General features: G+C 42.0%; 1 protein-coding gene across 2 annotated transcripts in view; it reads left to right on the top strand.

Moving 5' to 3' along the window:
• The first annotated feature begins 1,360 nt into the window (after positions 1-1,360).
• The window catches only part of CENPF (centromere protein F), a 37,763-nt gene continuing 20,477 nt past the window's right edge, over positions 1,361-18,646 (top strand). Inside the window, exons 1-11 of one of the 2 annotated variants that reach the window (XM_081903575.1) lie at positions 1,361-1,518; positions 4,968-5,147; positions 5,769-5,965; positions 6,218-6,327; positions 8,144-8,241; positions 8,566-8,857; positions 10,276-10,478; positions 11,189-11,314; positions 12,278-12,376; positions 13,124-13,246; positions 18,349-18,484. In XM_081903575.1, coding sequence (XP_081759701.1) covers positions 4,986-5,147; positions 5,769-5,965; positions 6,218-6,327; positions 8,144-8,241; positions 8,566-8,857; positions 10,276-10,478; positions 11,189-11,314; positions 12,278-12,376; positions 13,124-13,246; positions 18,349-18,484 — 1,546 coding nt within the window. In that variant the 5' untranslated portion in view covers positions 1,361-1,518; positions 4,968-4,985. Of the gene's footprint in view, positions 1,519-4,951; positions 5,148-5,768; positions 5,966-6,217; positions 6,328-8,143; positions 8,242-8,565; positions 8,858-10,275; positions 10,479-11,188; positions 11,315-12,277; positions 12,377-13,123; positions 13,247-18,348; positions 18,485-18,646 lie in introns of both variants that reach the window. The other variant, XM_081903574.1, reaches the window with a different exon arrangement.

Raw genomic sequence — 18,646 nt, forward strand, 5'->3', positions numbered from 1 at the left:
GCATACATCCTGGACTTAATTTTAAGTGGAATGACCTGAGAACAGTTGCTTTCAAATATATATATGTGCCCCATCTATTCCACCTCCCTGCTCTTACAGTGGCCAGCCAAATGCCTATGAAAAGCCCATAAGAAGGACCAATAACAACAGCATTCTCCCCATTTCAAAGCACTTATTTCTTCAACTTTAACAATCCCATGACAAGCACAGTTTTAAATAGGGACTTCATATTTCAATCTTACGCATGTTTACTTAGAAGAAGCAAATCCACAATATCTTCATCCTATGCCGAAACCAAACTTAATTACCTGTAACTGAACTGAGCCCATCATCTTCCCATTTGCCTCTATATTTATTCATTTCTTATCTACATGTTTCCACTTATTTTACGAATTCCTATGCCCCACAAATAACCCAGAGATGCCTTTTAAATACAGTGGTACCTCAGGTTAAGTACTTAATTCGTTCCGGAGGTCTGTTCTTAACCTGAAACTGTTCTTAACCTGAAGCACCACTTTAGCTAATGGGGCCTCCTGCTGCTGCCGCGCCGCCGGGAGCACGATTTCTGTTCTCATCCTGAAGCAAAGTTCTTAACCCGAGGTACTATTTCTGGTTTAGCGGAGTCTGTAACCTGAAGCGTATGTAACCCGAGGTACCACTGTAAAAGTGGTACATTCTACTCATGTAAAAACATGCTGATTCCCGGACCGTCTGCGGGCCGGATTGAGAAGGTGATTGGGCCGCATCCAGCCCCCGGGCCTTAGCTTGCCTACCCCTGAACTAAATAAAGAAAACAAATCTCTCTGGGTGACACATCACAAAAAACAACCCTGTGCTCCCCAGTCTCCACTGCTGGTCTCTTCAGCAGTGAGGACTGGGCATAGCAGAGCCGTCCAGACATAAAGAGCAAACAAAGGGGGTTCCAGATTCCGCACAGCCTTTTCGTGATTACTGTCTCTAATCCACGAGAGTTCATGCCATGCTAAACTGGTTAGTCTTTATTGCTGTGGTGGCTCATCTCTCACCACGCCTCATGTTGTGGACTACAACTCCCATTACCCCTGACCATTCCCCATGCTCGCGGGGGCTGATGGGAGTTGTAGTCCAGAAGCTTTGGCGGGAACCCACGACACGGGCTACCCTCGCTTTACAATAACTCCTTTGTTGCCTTTTGTGACACGACTCTGAAAGGAACTCTTGGCGCGTTCGCTGTTGGATAAGAAGAAAGCGCGACGTCGCCTCCCGCCTTTATTTTCCGCCCTCCCAGCCAATGAGGTTTGAAGAGGAAACCCAAACTCGCCACTCAGAAGCGAGGTGTCGTCACACCCGCCGGTGATTCCCTATTGGCTCAACTGAAGAACGCAGGAAAGAGATTGACATTCGGGGCTGGCCAATCGGTGTCCCGGCTTGTCCTCCGCTAACCGCCTGCGTCGGGGAGATGGTGGCAGGTTTGAATCCTCTGTAAGCGCTGAATGAGGAGCGAAGGCGAGATCCTGGGTGTTGCAGCGGGAAACGAAGGTAGGAGAGCGGATCTTCCCGTGGGAGGTGAAGGATGGACTCAGAGAAGAATATATGTCTTGCATTATTATTTTTATATTATGCACAGCTTTCATTGTATACTTTATGTATCTGTTTATCGTGTGTATGCATGTATGTATAGATATTTATCTATTTGATGTGATGGTCAGAAGTTTAAGCCTCATGAAGTTCCATAGGGCTTACTCCCCTGTAGAACGTTTGCACTGACGTTCTTCAATAGATTTCTAAAAAGAAAGAAAGAAGGTTGCAGGGAAGACTTAACCATGCACTTCAATACATGTCTGCTCATAAGAAACTCTGGTCGCATCCAGTGGGGCTTCCTCTCAAGTAAGCGGGGGAATAGAATTGCAGCCTTACTTCCAGGTAGGTGTAAAATCTAAAATGAATGGAAATTTTGAAGGGGTGGGAAACTGCTCCCCGCCACTCTCCACCTGTCTGGGAAACACAGTTTTTGGAGGGTTCAAAATGTTGCATTTTGCAGTACTTGTGGGTTTTGTTTTGTTTTTTGTAAGTGCTCTTTACATATCAAAATAATAATAATAATAATAATAATAATAATAATAATAATAATAATTTATTATTTATACCCCGCCCATCTGGCTGAGTCTCCCCAGCCACTCTGGGCGGCTCCCAATCAAGTATTAAAAACAATACAGCGTTAAATATTAAAAACTTCCCTGAACAGGGCTGCCTTCAGATGTCTTTTAAAGATAGGATAGCTACTTATTTCCTTCACATCTGAAGGGAGGGTGTTCTACAGGGTGGGCGCCACTACCGAGAAGGCCCTCTGTCTGGTTCCCTGTAACCTTACTTCAAAAGCCACTTTGTCATTCCAGGAACATAAAACTAGCTTCCGGGCCCAATTCAAAGTGCTGATTTTGACTATAAGCCTTAAATGGCTCAGGACCGCAATGCCTCAAGGTCCACCTTCTCTCCATCCCAGACTTTGCATTCATCATCTGAGGCCCTTCTTCATGTGCCTCCTCCATAAGATGTTTGGATGGTGGCAACACAAGAACAGGCCTTCTCTGTAGTGGCTCTTCATCTCTGGAATGCTCTCCCCAGGGAGAAGCCTGGCACCTTCATTATATATTTTTACATTAAGGGTAAAAATGTATCTGTTCTGCCTTCTAATACAGTGGTACCTCTGGTTGTGAACGGGATCCATTCTGGAGGCCTGTTCACAACATGAAAAGAGCACAGCCCGCAGCAGCGCATCTGCGGGTTGCGATTCGCCGCTTCTGCAAGTGACGTCATTTTGCGTGAGTGGTGAAACCCGGAAGTAACCCTTTCCAGTACTTCCGGGTTGCTGCGGCACGTAACCTGAAAGAACGTAACATGAAGTGGACGTAACATGAGGTATGACTGTAACTATTTGGTTGGTTACCATAAGTTACCAGGAAATTTATGTAGGTAAGTGAGTGCTGGTAGAAAGTGCCTGGCAATGGCGTACCTGCATAGTGGATCAGCCAAAACATGATGACGATCGACTCACCTAGGACTGTCTCAGTCATCACAGTCACTGCATCCTTTGCAAGTTAAGCTGGATCTTAGCTGTTCCTGGCCAGGGGATAGGGGTTGTAAGGAGCACTGTAAACCTTAATTTTCTGCCCTTCTGTCAATTCCTTCGGGATGAGTGTTAATTATGCCTGCATTTTTGGTGGTGTAAATTACACTGAGCTCTGTGAACGGGGCCAGTGAAATTGCAGCACAACTTTATTTATCCCTCTGCTTGCCCCCAACACGCTCATTCCCTGCCTTGACAATTCCCCCCTTTTTTACCCTCCTAATCAGAGGGGCAGCAGAGCTTTCCTTCAGCCACCATCAATAGATTTGCCAGGGTAGGTCATCCATGCCAGCTTGAGGCCTCTTCAGCTGGGGAGATACACCACATCATTAAAAAAGAAAACATTTTACCACTTTTCCATTTTTTCACAATCAATAGCCTTGCGGCTACTGTGGTACTATACCGACAAAAATAGAGTGGCTTGCCAAATTATTGGAGTACTACAATATATCCAAAACAATGGGAGAAATTGGAAGGATCTCATAAGGGAAGATAGACAGGGACTGGAAGGTGTTTAAAGGATACTTGCAAAACCATATCGAAAAATCAGAACTCCTGTTAGAATAAACAAGTTCCGTTTTAAATACTGGAATACTAAATAAGATGGATAACAATGTGTAATAGAAAAAGAAGCATGAAATTAGGTTAAAGGTGTGTGAAAGAAAGTAATAGAAGCGGAAAGAAATTGCAATTGAGTAGATTGGAAGTCTAACACAAAGGTGGGGTGAGGGGTGGTTGATGGTGATGGTGATGGGAAAAGGAATTATCTGTGGGAATAAAAAAGTTCAAAAAAGTAAAAATAAAAAATAAAATATTTTATTAAGATTTTCCTATAATAAAACTGCAATTACAGGAAATGCAAATGGAATAAGTAAAGTATGGAGTGCTCTTTTAAAAGTAATTTATTGCCCTTACCACCCACAGAGGACAGTAGTTCTTCCCAGCTCTCACCTGAGATCTTTCCTTTCTTCTCCCAGCCTCTCACCCAGGGAGACGAACCTTTCCCTGTCTCTCACTCAGGGTCCTCCATAAACCAACTACTACCTCAATGAGTATTCAGTCTATGGACCTTAATAAAGGCCACAGACATAGGACTCCAAAGGGAGAAGAAAAACAAAAAGTGAAAGAAAAAACAAAAAGTGAAATAGAGAAGAATAAAATAAAAAGAAGAAAATAACAATTAGTAAAAAAATAAAAATAAAACACACAACCACATCCTGATCTCCCCCATATGGCCCATCTGAAGGTTAGGATTGCAGCATGACTTAAAAATGTTTGCGTACTTGGTTTTTATTTGTATAAACCACTTAAAAATTGGCTTTGACGTTAAGTGGCATCTAAATTAGTAATAATAACAGGGCTCAACCCATGCATCACTTTTCACCTCAGCCTTCAGCTCTGTAGTCTCTGTAGTGAACAAGTAAGACGCCTGCCCCATGTCACCAGCCCACTTTATTTTACACACACACACACACACACACACACACACACACACACGTGTGTGTGTGTGTAGCCAGTCAACAGTATAACAAAACAAATAAAAGAAAACATTTCTATATGTAAAAAATTCCTTCCACCTATAATGACTTCTGCCCACTTTCTAAATTAGTACATAACTGAGGAATAAGACTCATAGACAAAAAATCTATCCTTTGTTTCAATCATATGGACCAGTTTTTTTCCAAGCTGGCGCCCTTCCAATAATTTGGGCTGATAGGAGTTGTAATCCGAAACATTTAGAGGGCACCAGCTTGGCAAAGGCTAGCGGAGAAATATTTGTGGACACTCAAAAGGACAGTGCCTTTAAGGTCATTATTTTTCTTTTCTTCCCCCCTTTTTGTGAAGCCTCCTGTTCCTTAAGGGGTTGGAATCTGACGAGATGAGCTGGGCTGTGGAAGAGTGGAAGGAAGGCCTTTCCACAAGAGCCCTTCACAAGATTCAAGAACTTGAAAGTCAACTTGAGAAGCTCAAAAAAGAGCGGCAGCAAAGGCAGTTTCAGCTGGAGTCTCTGGAGGCTGCTTTGCAAAAGCAGAAGCAGAAGGTAGTATAACTATATAGATATAAATATAGCACCAATTTAGGGGACAATCTGATATTGCTAGTATATTCTCATAATTTTTTCATTGCTTCAATTAAAAAGGCACATACTGGAAATATGTAGTATTTCTGCTTCTAGCAAATTTTTACTGTTCGACCAGTTTAAGGACTAGAAGCTGAGAGGGGAAGAGCCACAGTGGCCAGAATCACAATGGATGTCATATATTATCCTTGGGCGCAACTTAAAAAGGACAACACTATAATTTATGTACAAGGACACTACACTGGCTAGCTTTGGTTTAACACTTAGATGAGACTTTTCATATTCCACTCCAATGTTATGTTGATATCCCATTGATAAACAGTCCAGAGAAAAATAGTAACTCTTCTCCAGAACTGATTGACGTGGTTTTTCACAGAACAGCAGTGAAAATCATCTTCATCACTTTTAATTTGTATAACGTCTTTCTAACTTACAATACTCGATTTATAAGCTGAAAAAAACAAAGAATGTACACCTTATAACAATCTACTGCAATACAAAAAAGTGATAATAAAACATAGCTTTAAAATAAGCAACCTACATCAAGTCATACCGGGTGTGGCTGTGTACTCTTCCGATTAGGTGGAAAATGAAAAAAACGAAGGAGCGACGCTGAAGAGAGAAAACCAGAACCTGATGGAACTCTGTGACAGCCTAGAGAAAACCAGGCAGAAACTTTCTCATGAACTTCAGGTGAAAGAAACACAAATCAGCGTTCAAGAAGGGCAACTCCTCTCGAGCAAGAAACAAACTGAAAGGCTTGAACAAGAACTTAAAAGGTGAGGTTCTATGAGCCAAGCTCCTCCCAACCAGGGGTTAGCCATCTTTGCTCTATTAGATGCAAGGTAATTTGCTTCTAAGTGAGTATGTAAGTAAATTATTTGAGCTTGGATCACAATGAAATCATGGTTCCCTTGTCCCAACGATTTTAATGTGACCTAAGTTCAACTAATTTAGTCTGAATCCAAACTTACATTTCTTCTTATTAAGGTAACTTTCTATGCCTTTTTTTTATTATTATTAAAAAATAGATACAAATACGAACTAGAAAAAAGCCAGAAAACCTTTGCTGCTGCAGATATATCTTTCAATAGTACACCACAGAAGAACTTCACTGCTCCTTCAACACCAAGTCACAATGGTATGCTTTGTTTTTATCTTAAGAACTTTATGGATAGAATTCCTAGATGTACCCGTATGTTTTTAAAAGTTAACAATGATGCAGTCCTGCCCACATGGCCAACTGTCATCCATATTGTGTCCTGTTCATCTTGAGGGCAAAGTGCCCGGACAGTGACTGTGTTCACATGTAGTGGTAAAACGAGGTTCTTAAAAAGCAAACCCTTTATTATTAATATATATATATAATTGTGCATATACCTAAGCATTTTCAAACTTCCTGGAAAATCAAAAAGCCATTTACAGTAATATTGCGGATTTTATCAAAATGCCACATGAATAAAACCAACCTTATTAATGTAACAAATAATGCTTAAAACTTAGATTTTATATTTAGTTTCTTCATATCAACATATAATATAATCTATCCCAGTATCTTATGTTTTGAATGCTCTTTTTATGTACAGTATTGCCCAACCGGCCTCCAGACTCCAGTTTTTCTCTATAATTTCCTTGTTTCCTCAACATTATGTCCGGCTTAACAACTGCTTTTTGCTGTCAAATATTTCCATCTTTCCTCGTTTCCAACTATCCTTCCTCACTTTTGCATGCATAATTCTGACAATGTGCAACACTTGGATACCAATGTTCTTTGTTACTCTTTTTCCTTAACACAGTTCAACAAACATAAAATTAGTAAGCCAGGGCTCTTTGCTTAATACACCATATTGTGCTGGTGCATATAAACACTTGCTCCTGATTTGTTCCTCCTCTGGTGCGAGTGGATGAACAAGCCAGAAGAGGACAGCTTAGCCTTATGCCTGTACAGTGGTACCTCGGGTTAAGAACTTAATTCGTTCTGGAGGTCCGTTCTTAACCTGAAACTGTTCTTAACCTGAGGTACCACTTTAGTTAATGGGGCCTCCTGCTGCCGCCGCACCTCCAGAGCACAATTTCTGTTCGCATCCTGAAGCAAAGTTCTTAACCCGAGGTACTATTTCTGGGTTAGTGGAGTCTGTAACCGGAAGCATCTGTAACCTGAGGTACCACTGTACTTGGGACAAAAGTTTGCTTCACCCTAACAAACCATACTTGTTAGCCAGCCTTAACTTGTGGTTGGCTTCTTACGGAAAAACAAACCACAACCCCATAACACTAGACCGTCCTCTATACAGTGGTACCTTGAGTTACAAACGCCTCAGGTTACAAACTCCGCTAACCCGGAAGAGTTACCTCGAGTTGAGAACTTTGCCCCAGGATGAGAACGAAAATCGTGTGCCGGCGGCGCAGCAGCAGCAAGAGCCCCCATTATGAAAGCACGCCTCTAGTTAAGAACAGTTTCAGGTTAAGAACGGATTAAGTTCGTAACTAGAGGTACCAGAACAAATTAAGTTCGTAACTAGAGGTACCACCTGGTTTGTTTGCCCTAGGGATGGTGAATCTGCAGCCTTCTAGAAATTGTTTGACTCTACCTTCCATCAGTCCTACCCAGAATGACCAACGGTCAGGGATGATAGGAGCTGTAGTCCAGCAATATTTGGAGGGCCACACATTCTGAACTTCTGGTTTACAAGATGCCATTCTTCTAGTTGTCAGGAAGCTCTTGCTTTTTGCACGCTATGGTTTCTTAATCCAAGTCCTTTAGCTTGTGTCTGTATGCAGACAGGGCCATTATGTATTGTAAAGGATGCTCCTTACATCAGAATGGCATGATTTGCTAGTATGCCATGTTGAGAAACATCACACTTCAGAATCTTTGTTCTTTTTATAAGGACACACAGAGACGTATAACATTTGCTTCATAAGCTTATTGAGATGTTAATATTTTGCACGAACAGATTCAAAGTTTGAGGAGCTTCAAGTAAAATACAACAAAGAAACAGAAGAAAGGAGGAGGTTGGAAGCTGAACTGAAGAGCGTGAAGTGTCAAGTAATGGTATGAAACAAGGCTTCGAATGCTGTTAACACAAAGAATTGGTTCAGAATAGGAAAGGTGGAGTTTCTCAACCAAAAGAAAGCTAAACAAAATAGTGAAGCAGCCCACAGTTGACTTTCAGATTGCAAAACTGTCATACAGGTTGAAGAATGATGAATGGGTAGAAGTTTTCATTCTCCTCATAAAGAACAGTATGCTAGAGAGTGACCTCTGTTGTTTGTTCCAGCTCTCAGTAGTCAATTCTTTTTCTCTGAAGAATCTTCTGTATTGAGGCCAGTCCAATTAGGTAAGCATTTTTTCCCTCTCTCCTTTTGTTTTTAAAAGAAAACAATCCCCTCGCATCCTGAAAGTACTATAAGTCGCAGAGAAATTGCCCGGCAACAGGCTTCCTCCTCTGTGTTCTCATGGCAACAAGAGAAAACGCCAAGCCGGCCTTTATCCAGTAGTCAAGAAACTCCTGTGAGCAGCGGGTCAATGCCATCGCATTTTCCTTGGGAATCTGGGACAACTCCCAGTGACAAAGACCGGAGATCGGCAAAGAAAGAGTTCACCAGCAGCGTCTCAGACAGTTGCAAGGACTCTTCATTCGTCGACAAGATGAAAATCCAGAACCAAGGTATCTCGCAAATAACGTAACAAACTTGAACTCATTCTTGAACTTTGCAGTTAGTTAGCTTCCTGCAACACAATGCAACTGATGTCCTTGCAATGCTGGCACTACAGTAGTATAGTAGTGCTCATTCCAGATTGCAAATGCTTGCATCAGCGATGGAGAACCTGTGGCCCTCCAGATGTTGGATTCCATTAGCCCAGTTATGAGTTGGATATGATGGGGGTTGGAGTCCAGCTATATCTGGGGGTCTACTGGTTCTGCATCCCTGAGTTACATGCTTGCCCAAGATCAGGACATTAAAAGGTGTCCTGCAAACATCATCATCATCATCATTATTCTATCTAGAGAACTAGAGAAGAATTTAAGTATGATACCCCCAATTTTATTATAAATATCAATAGTTTACAAAACAATATATACTTAACATTACTTTACATATATTACATACAAAACGTACAACACATACTTCACCTTCACCACCCCTTCTGCCTACCTACCAACCAAGATGCGAACATACTGTGATTATTGACTTCCAGCCAGTCTCACTATGTAATTTTATCACTCATTAAATCTATGCACATTTCATATTGCTTATTTTGTTTTTCTTTTGTAATAATTACATCTTTTCTCTCATCTAACTTCTCTATTTATTAGATTTATTTATACATCTGTCAGGAGATTTGTATTTTCTATATAATTTTTGAGATAGTCTTTAGATATTGACCAATCTTTATTGACTCTTTGTATAGTGTTTCCTCTTAATCTCCTAGCTAATTTGCAAGCTATGAGTACTCCATCATTTTTACTAACCAGTCCATTTTCGTGGGAATGTTATTGTTTTTCCAATTTTTGGCTATTAGAATCCTAGCTGCGGTGGTTGCCTATATAAATATGGGTTGGGCAGTTCTTTAAATTTCCCGTGGCATAATACCAAGTAAAAGAGCCTCAGGTTTTTTGTTAATGGAGAATTTAAACATTTTTTAAAATTTCATTTTAAATAACCTCCCAAAATTCTCTTATTTTCTTGCACTCCCAACACATGTGGATAAACGTGCCTATTCCTTCTTTACACCTCCAACACATATTTGTGTTATTTTTATATATCTTTGGCAATTTGACCGGGGTTAAGTACTACCTGTATTGCATTTTCATTATATTTTCTCTTAAATTATTACATAAAAGTGTACCTAATATCTTTTCCCCCATAATCGTTCCAAATTACTCATAGGTATATTATGCCAGAATTTAAGTATGATTTTTAAGAGGGTTTCATGGCACATGTGTTTACAAAGCTAAGCTAACTGCATTTTACAGAATCGTATGCAGAGATGATTTCGATATCTCCCTCTAGAGAAGCAAGCAAACTCTGTCCAAGGTATATGAAGCAACACTATATTATTCAAACTTTTGTGTATATACAGAGTTAAGATCCAGAATTCAAGAACTGGAACGTAATCTGCAGATTCAAACACAGGATTTGAAATCAACCACGGCTAAACTTCAGGAAACTAAGCTGCAGCTGGAACATATAAAAATGGAGTCGACAGAAAAAGATACAGCTCTGAAGAAGAGTAGAAACGAAGTAACTAGAATTAGCGCACAACTTGACCAGACCATGAATCTGGTAAGGTTCTTTCTTAAATATTAGACTTTTTAAGAGGCATTTCCCACATGCATGCACAACACTCATTGTATACTTTTGTGGATCTGTTATTGGGGAGACATTCATATAATTTGATATCTGCTAAAGCAATGCTTTTCAGTGGACTTCAGTAGTGGTTGATGTGGAGCAGAACCATGGAACCACCCTCCCGACGTTACCTATGCAAGCCTGATGTAGTGGAATTCAACTCTGTTATCCATTATACCATCTAATTAATCTAGTTTGCTGCTTAATATGATTTTAAATTTGGGATTGACTGGCCAACTCTCTTTCTCTCTCTCTCCCCCTCTCCCCCCAACCAACCAACCAAAAAATAAAATAAAATAAAATCCTGGCCCTAATTTTAAGTCTTCCATTATGCCATATACTGAAAGAAGTTATGGCTATATCTGTTGAGTTGTTGTCTTTGCTAGCAAGAACTGGGAAAAAAGCATTTTAACAGCAGCAATCCTACCTGAGCAGGTGAAACGTAGTCTTTCCCATTGCTCTGTGAGGGTGACAACTTCCTTACCTCATGCTTCACAATTATTCATCTATAAATCATTCATTCTTATTTGTTTTATTCTAAGATGCTCTACTGTCCCCCCCCCTTTCCAGCTATAATTTAATTCAGCTCATATTAGTTCCAGATAATTCTAACCCTTGTGATATTGAAATTACTCGTTTTATAGCACACTGCATCTGAGGAAAAGGTGAAAAGGCTTTCAGAGGAGCTGAACTGCCAGAGACAAAATTTTGAAAGAGCCCAACACTCTTTGCAACAGAAAATGAAAGAGAAGGAGAAAGAGTACCAGGAGGTAAAGTCAGAGAAGGGGGAAATTTTCACAAGTGAAAGGGGGGTTGGGGGAGCCCATGGGTCCCTGGAAGGATTCTACTAATGTTCAGTCCTGCATCGCACTTCCATCAGCCCACATCCACAGGTGAACAGCCTGTTTATCGGTTTGTTTCTTGATTTCTTGGGCATCTTTCAAAATACCAGGACTATCAAGGTTTAACAAAGATTTGCATTTCTTTTAAGAATGAAAACCAGCAGTAAATTTAAAAATATATATTCCCATTTCAGTCCATGGAAAAAATGCTTCTTTTTACCTTCCAAATAAGCATGCATAGGATTGCAGCTTTAATCTGCCCTGCTCCTTAATATTTCTTTCGTTCCTGCCACAAGTTGCATACCAGCAGATACATTTGATTTCTCTCCTACGTCCTCCAATGTTGCCTACTTAGGCTAGGATCCACACACCTACGTAAGCAATTTCAGTGGAGTTTTTGCCTTCCCTCCTTTTTTCCCTTTGAACTCCTAACCTTCATGCCATGTCACAAGCTGCTTTTGAAACTCTTCTGGTTTCCAAAGCAATTTGCCATAGGAGGGCAGCTGTTCAAGAAAAACTAAGTCTCTAAAGCCCCACTGGGCTGATGGTACTAGTTTTACAGGCCATAGATGCGATTCAGTGAATTGTGTATGCAATTGAATCCTTCCCACCCTTCTTGTCAACAGAATCATAATGAAAAAGACTGAAGTGGAGCAGTAGAAAATATCTATTAAATATTCCAGTTTCCTCATTGTTCCCTTCTTAGTAAAAGGCTCACCAGCAAAAAGACATGCAGGTCTTCAGGGTGCATAGCAATTGGGAAGTTTCACCCATTTTTTCCCCCTTTTCCTTCACCACCTGAGATCAGGTCAGGAATATCTGAGAATTTACCACATTCCTGGTTTATAATCATTTTGGTTTTCCAATCATTTTGGTTTTCCGTTGTTTTAGGAAGCATCTCTCCAGCTCAATCAGGTGAAAATGAAATTGCAAGGGGAACTGCATCAAGCCAAGAACAACTACAATCTTCTTCAAGCAGAACTCGAGAAAGTAGGTAGTTTTTAAACATGGCTGGTAAGGGGGAGGGATCCTAGAACTTTATAGAGTCGGATGGGATCTTGGAGGTGATCTTGTGCAGCTCCCTCAGCCCATGAATCTTTCAAGTCAATGACATTTTTAAAATAATAATAATAAAAAAACCATCCAGCCATTGCTGAAATAACTCCAGTAAGGGACAGCTCACCACTTCCTGAGGCTGTTTGGTTCACCAAGAGCTCTTTAATTAATTAATTATTTTTAATTTAGTATTTTTATTACATTTATATCCCACTTTTTTCTCCAGGGAGCTCAAGGTGGCTCACATAGCCCCCTCTGCAATTTTTCCTCACAGCAACCCTGTAAGGTAGGCTAGGCGGAGAGATAGCGAGTGGCCTGAGGTCACCCAATGAACTTTATGGCCGAGTGGGGATTTGAACCCTGGTCTCCCAGGTCCTGGGCACTAGACCACCCTGGCTCTCTTAATGCTGAGCAGAAATCTGCCTTGGTTCTAGGCCTGCTCTCTTAAGCAACAAGTCGGCTCTGTCTTCTCCCCTTAGTCTTCTCCAGGCTCAACAAACGTGGCTCTTTTAAACGTTCCTCATAGGTTTCTAGACCCCCTCATCATCCCAGTCACTGACCTCCAAAAACATGCTTCTAAGTGGCCTCCTCTGTGAATCCCCAGCTGCACTGAGAATATTTCCGTATCGTTTAATGTCACACGTGGCTGCAAAGTAAAACGTGCCATCTTTCCCCCTTTAGACCAAGTCTGCAAAGCAGCAATTGGAAAAAAAGGTTGATGATTTTTCACAGAAGTTGAGTCGAGCGGACCAGGCTACTCAGGCAATGCAGCTGAAGGAAAGCGAACTGAAGAAAGCCTGTGAGGTAAACAGAATTACAGGAATAATTGCATATTTACGACCCATGGCCTGGTGTCGCTGAGTTGAATCCCACTTGCCCTTTCAGTTCTGGCAAAGAAGAGATATATTTAGGAGCAGGACAGTGCATGACCCATCGACTTCACAGTTAACAATATCATTGTGACCTGGCCCAGAGCAGTCAGAATGGCTGCCAGCCGCGATCTGCAAGCCAAAGAGAGCGCAAGTGTTAGTGGCGAGAGATAATGGAGGTTTTTGCCTTATGACCGTGTATCGACCATCAGCCGATATATATTTGAACTTGCAAGCTGCAGCAAAGGACTTGGTTAGGTGAAGTGTACTGTTCCTGCAAACTTGAAATTATTTAGCCACTCCCACTATAGTGTCGGGAAATTCAAGCCCTTCTCATGAGAAGCTGGCAGCAGTCCCAGGCACCCGGCTTGATTCCCTGTTGACCTCCCTGGCTGCATTCCCCAGCAGGCGCAGGCAAGGTCTCGATCGGCGATTCTTCTCAAACGTGAGAAGAACACACCCCACTTTCCCGCCCTGCCCAGGCAAGGGAAAGAGATAGACAGAAACGTATTTACATGCTTTTATTTCTGTCTTTGCAGCGTTACAAAAAACATGACTGCTCTCTCCATACACCAGCAGTGTTGTGACTAAAACCCCCTGTACTTCCTGTACAGCTCATATTACACTCTGAGGTAATTCCGGTGCTTCGCACTGTGAAATGACTGCCCCTCTGTTCCCACAGCAGTCCCAACATTCCCATCATGTTTACTCTTCAAGCTAGGACTTTGCAGCAGCATTGCTTCAGTATCGTAACGGTTAGGTGAAGTGTACTGTTCCTGCAAACGTGAAATTATTTAGCCACTCCCACTATAGTCCCGTGAAACACATCCTACAGTTTGGTGCATTCAGCCAAACGGGGCAAGCTGCAGGTCCGTCTGGAAACATCTGTGACTGCTTCCCATCCAGTGAAATGCAGCAGACTCGATTGCTGCTGCAGAGCCTTTGGTCCAGGCAATGCCCAGGCTGGCTGAGATTTTGCCAGACCCCTGCTACCTAAGCTGGGGACAGGGAGGTGACACTGTAGGGCCCCATCATTAATAAGAGGCTCCGGCAAACGTTTAACAGAGCCTACAGCTCCTTGCACCTGTCATCTCAAAAGAGCGATGTGCAAAGCTGTCAACTTTTCCCTTTTCTTGGGAGGAATCCTATTCGGAATCAGGGAATTTCCCTTTAAAAAAGGGAAATGTTGACGGCTATGGTGATGTGCCTGCTGGTAGCATCACTGGGAGAACTGGGATGTGGGAGGAGAAAAGCCAAGCTGGGAGCGGGGGCGATAAAAGAGTATCTCATTGCTTCCTTGCGCACAGTTTAATTCTGAAGGCCAGAGCTCATGTCTTCTGTCAAAGTCCCATGAGCTTATTGGTCCGGCCCCTAATGATAATCACACAGGATGCAAAGCCCCATTGCTCTCTGCATCCGTTTAAGCCACTTGACCGTGATCGTATTCCAGCAGCGCTTTTTAAATCGCCGGCTAATGGTCCTTATGCTTGTGCTTAAAACTGTTAAGGAGCCTTTAACTGCAGGATGCTCATTACGCGCTGCGCATCCAAAAAAAAGTCAGAAAAACCCTGAGCTTTTGCATTTGGGCACTTGTGTGGGAAACGTTGGCACTGCAGTTTGCCTCTTCTCTTTCTTATGGGAGCTGAGCGGGGGTTGCGGCACGGGGTGTGCAGGGAGGACGGGCAATGAGCAGAAGCAACAACAAGTTTAATCTTGCTCTCGGGCTGATTTGCTTAAATAGCTGGAAATACAGACCTGCTTTGCCAGCAAATTTCCAGCTTATGCTTCCCATCCTGGTTGTCCCTTCTCTTAAATTTGGCTTTGGTGCGTTTGGTGCCCATCTGCTAGTAGTAACTAGATGGATAATTGAGGGCTCGAGACCAACAAAGCCCTGCCAATGCCATCTGTTATCTTAGTGGCTCAGGAGTGGGCGGTATGTGTTTGTACGTGCCATTTTCTTTAGGAACTGGCTTTTTATTTTTGCTTCCCAAGAGAGAGTGAGTTATGATGACAGGGGCCAGTTCTTTTTTCTTCTAATGCTTTCAAGGTTCAGTGCAGAGTGCTCCAAATTGTTTCACACTCCTTCCTGGGGAAGAGTTTAGATGCAAGGCGATCGTGTGTTTAGGATCTACTGTGCAGGAGGGCAGCTAGCTTTTGATTTATCTATCCGCGAGATACCTGCTTTCTGCCGAAAAGACCTGGCCCCGAAGCCTCCATGAGTTCTAACCCTGTCTCTGATAGCAGTTTTAACTCAGAGACCTTTGGCTGCCGAGTTTCCCTCTTCCATTAAGCACTAAAGGGGCCGTGATTGGGTTGTGGTTCTCTGATACGCCCCCCCCCCCTTTTTGACCTGCAAAACCCCCTTGTCCTGGCATAATTTATAACAGGCTAGAGGTTTTCTTACTTAGCATATGCCGCTTGGCAGCTGCTTAGAGTGCACTGCCTGTCAGCTCTAGCCTGCCAGTGTGATAATATTTCTGCTGCCGTTCTCTTGGTGTATAAGAAATGATAGGGCAGTTGTCAACCGATAACTCTCGCTTGATGGAGGAGAAGGTTATTTGCGTTTGTGGAAAAGTGTGGTGGAATTGGGCTACTGGACCAAACATGGCTTCTTTTCAGAAGCCTTCTAAGCCAGAAAGTACATAGCATAAAATGTGTTTTTTGTTTCCCACAGCTGAATTGCTCAGATGTGTGCAGAACCTCTAGATGCCAGGAAGTCGTCATTCTCTTTTGCATCTTTTTAATCTACTTAGTTCAGATAGGGAGAGAGTAAAGGTAAAGGGACCCCTGACAATTAAGTCCAGTCACAAATGACTCTGGGGTTGCGGTTCTCATCTCGCTTTAAAGGCCGAGGGAGCCGGCGTTTGTCCGCAGACAGTTTTTCCGGGTCATATGGCCATACTTGCACTTTGATGTTCTTACCCCATCGCGGGGATTCAAACCGCCGACCTTTCAATCGGCAAGCCCAAGCGGCACAGTGGTTTAACCCACAGGGAGAAGCCTTATATTTCAGTGAATACTGTCTTGAACTATTTGTAAAATTATGGTCCTGAGGTTGTGCAGTTGTCTTTGTATTATATATGTAACACATTTTTGTGTTTTTTCCCTTTCTATAATAATAATAATAATAATAATAATAATAATAATAATAATAATAATAAATAATTTATTTGTACCCCGCCCATCTGGCTGGGTTTACCCAGCCACTCTGGGCGGCTTCCAACAAAGATGAAAAATACACCACATTGAGGACTATAAACCTTTAAATGATTCTAAGCACATTTCAGGGTAACTCTTCTCTCTTTTTTTCTTGGAATACACTGAGGGACATCATTGCATCTGGCAGACATTAGTTGGGATTTACATTTAGAATGGGTGTGTCTTAAGCTGCTAGTGTAGCTTCAATTTCCTTTCGCATTTTAGAGACGTTAGCCCTACAGACCAGCTTGATACAGTCCAAAGCATGTAGACCATGTCTGGACTGGTAAGGTTTACTCCAATAATTATTTACTTATTATGTAAATAATTTCTGTACTGCTTTGTATTTAAAAAACAAACAAAAAATACCCCAAAGCGCTCCACAACCTAACTTAAAGCATCAAACGAAGCATTGCAACATAAAGCATCAACATAAAACCTTACAGATGAAGGTCAAATACAAAATAACGCATTTCAACCAATGTATTATCAGGAAAAGAAAGCATTTTTTTAATATAAAAAATACAGTAAAACTTCACTAAACAGCATCATTGGCAACTAAACGAAATAACTGGAATAGAAGCTGTGCCTACACTCCTAACCACCCCTCACACCGTGGCAACCTCTCCAAAATACACCCTTAGCAGTCCTCCTAGTCTCACTCATGTATTCCCACCAGGCATACAGATAACAAAGCTAATTCCCAGCCAACCATTTATTACAAAGCAAACATCTGGTCTACAAAAATACATAGCAGCATTAAGCATAATTGACAACCAGCTCATTCACCCACCTCAGACTAAGGCCATATAGTATATAAAGAGCAACACTTCCACCCCTCCTTCCTGTCTCTCTCCAATGCAGGGTTCGGTTCAGTCTCTCACGCTGAGCGGTATTAAGCAGCTCTGAAATGCACAAGTGCATGAGAATCGAGACAGTTGCTCGGGGCGGCCAAAATGCAGTTCTAGCTACTGCCCAATAATAATACATCACACACTTACTCCTACCGGATAATGCATTCAACAGTTCAAAATTAAAGGGGTTGGCGCCCTCACGGCGACCCCTAAAGGCCTTCATTTCAGCAGCCCTCTTATCTTGGTCTGTGGGCTGGGAGGCAAATCAATTAGCCACAGCCGTTTCCACTCTTCTCCTGATGATGGGACTGTGTGGGCCAGACCACCTGAAAAGGTATAGCCGGCTAGATAATTGCAACGTTCTTACATGTAAAGTGCCTGAATTATATGTTTGGGCTTGGATGGTAGGCTATACATCCAGAAAGAAAAGAAAGTATGGTTCAAGGTCACTGTTGTGCCTGGAATCACATTGGAGACTTCATCTCCCTTGATATTTTTCCTAGTAAAGCCTTCTCAGCAGTTGTTTTTGTTTTATTTCTTACTGGACCATCTATTGGCAATTTAATAGTTCCCTGCAAGCAGTGGCTATACTTTAGCAAGCTGGAGTTGTCTATGCATGCTCTCCTCCTTTTCTCAGCACATTGATCCTACTTCCATTATGTCTGAAAGCAAGGAACTGTGGTTTGAAGGTCAGCTTGTTAACCAGGATCTTAAACGATGGGTAGTAAACCGACATTAAACCATAGTCCCCCATTTTGGGCATAATGGGGGAAGTGTGGTTTAAGCTTCTGAGAACTAGTACAAAAGGAAGGGATTGGCTACCCAAGATTGCTGAGCAAGGGGAGAAGACCTGCTGCTAGTTCCTGGCTTGGTAAACTATGGTTTAGCAAACTCGGAATGTCTCAGCTGGCCCAGTGAGTCAAAGAACCTTAGCCAAAGGTAGCCAATTCTTTAATTGTCACTTGTTTAATTCTTGCTGTCCAAGGAAACAAAGAAGCAAAATGGCCTCCTTCACTGCCAGTCGGCTCAACAGTTGCAAGAAATCTGTCAGTTAAAAGAAGAGCTCTGTGTAACCAAACGACTTCTGCAGCAGAGTCAAAACGTCATTGAAGATATGAAAAGTGAGTCACCAATTTTTATTAGGTTTCCTTCCCATTCCAAACCTTATTTTGTGTTTTGAGGTCCCTCTGTATAGCATATACTGAGTTAAATCTTGTTTAGCATGTTGTAAGCAGCTTGGGCGACCATTGTAGTTTTCGATAACTGGATAAAATAATAATAAT

The sequence above is a fragment of the Podarcis melisellensis genome (assembly GCF_964234715.1).
Source record: "Podarcis melisellensis genome assembly, chromosome: 3".
In the NCBI taxonomy this organism is placed as follows: domain Eukaryota; kingdom Metazoa; phylum Chordata; class Lepidosauria; order Squamata; family Lacertidae; genus Podarcis; species Podarcis melisellensis.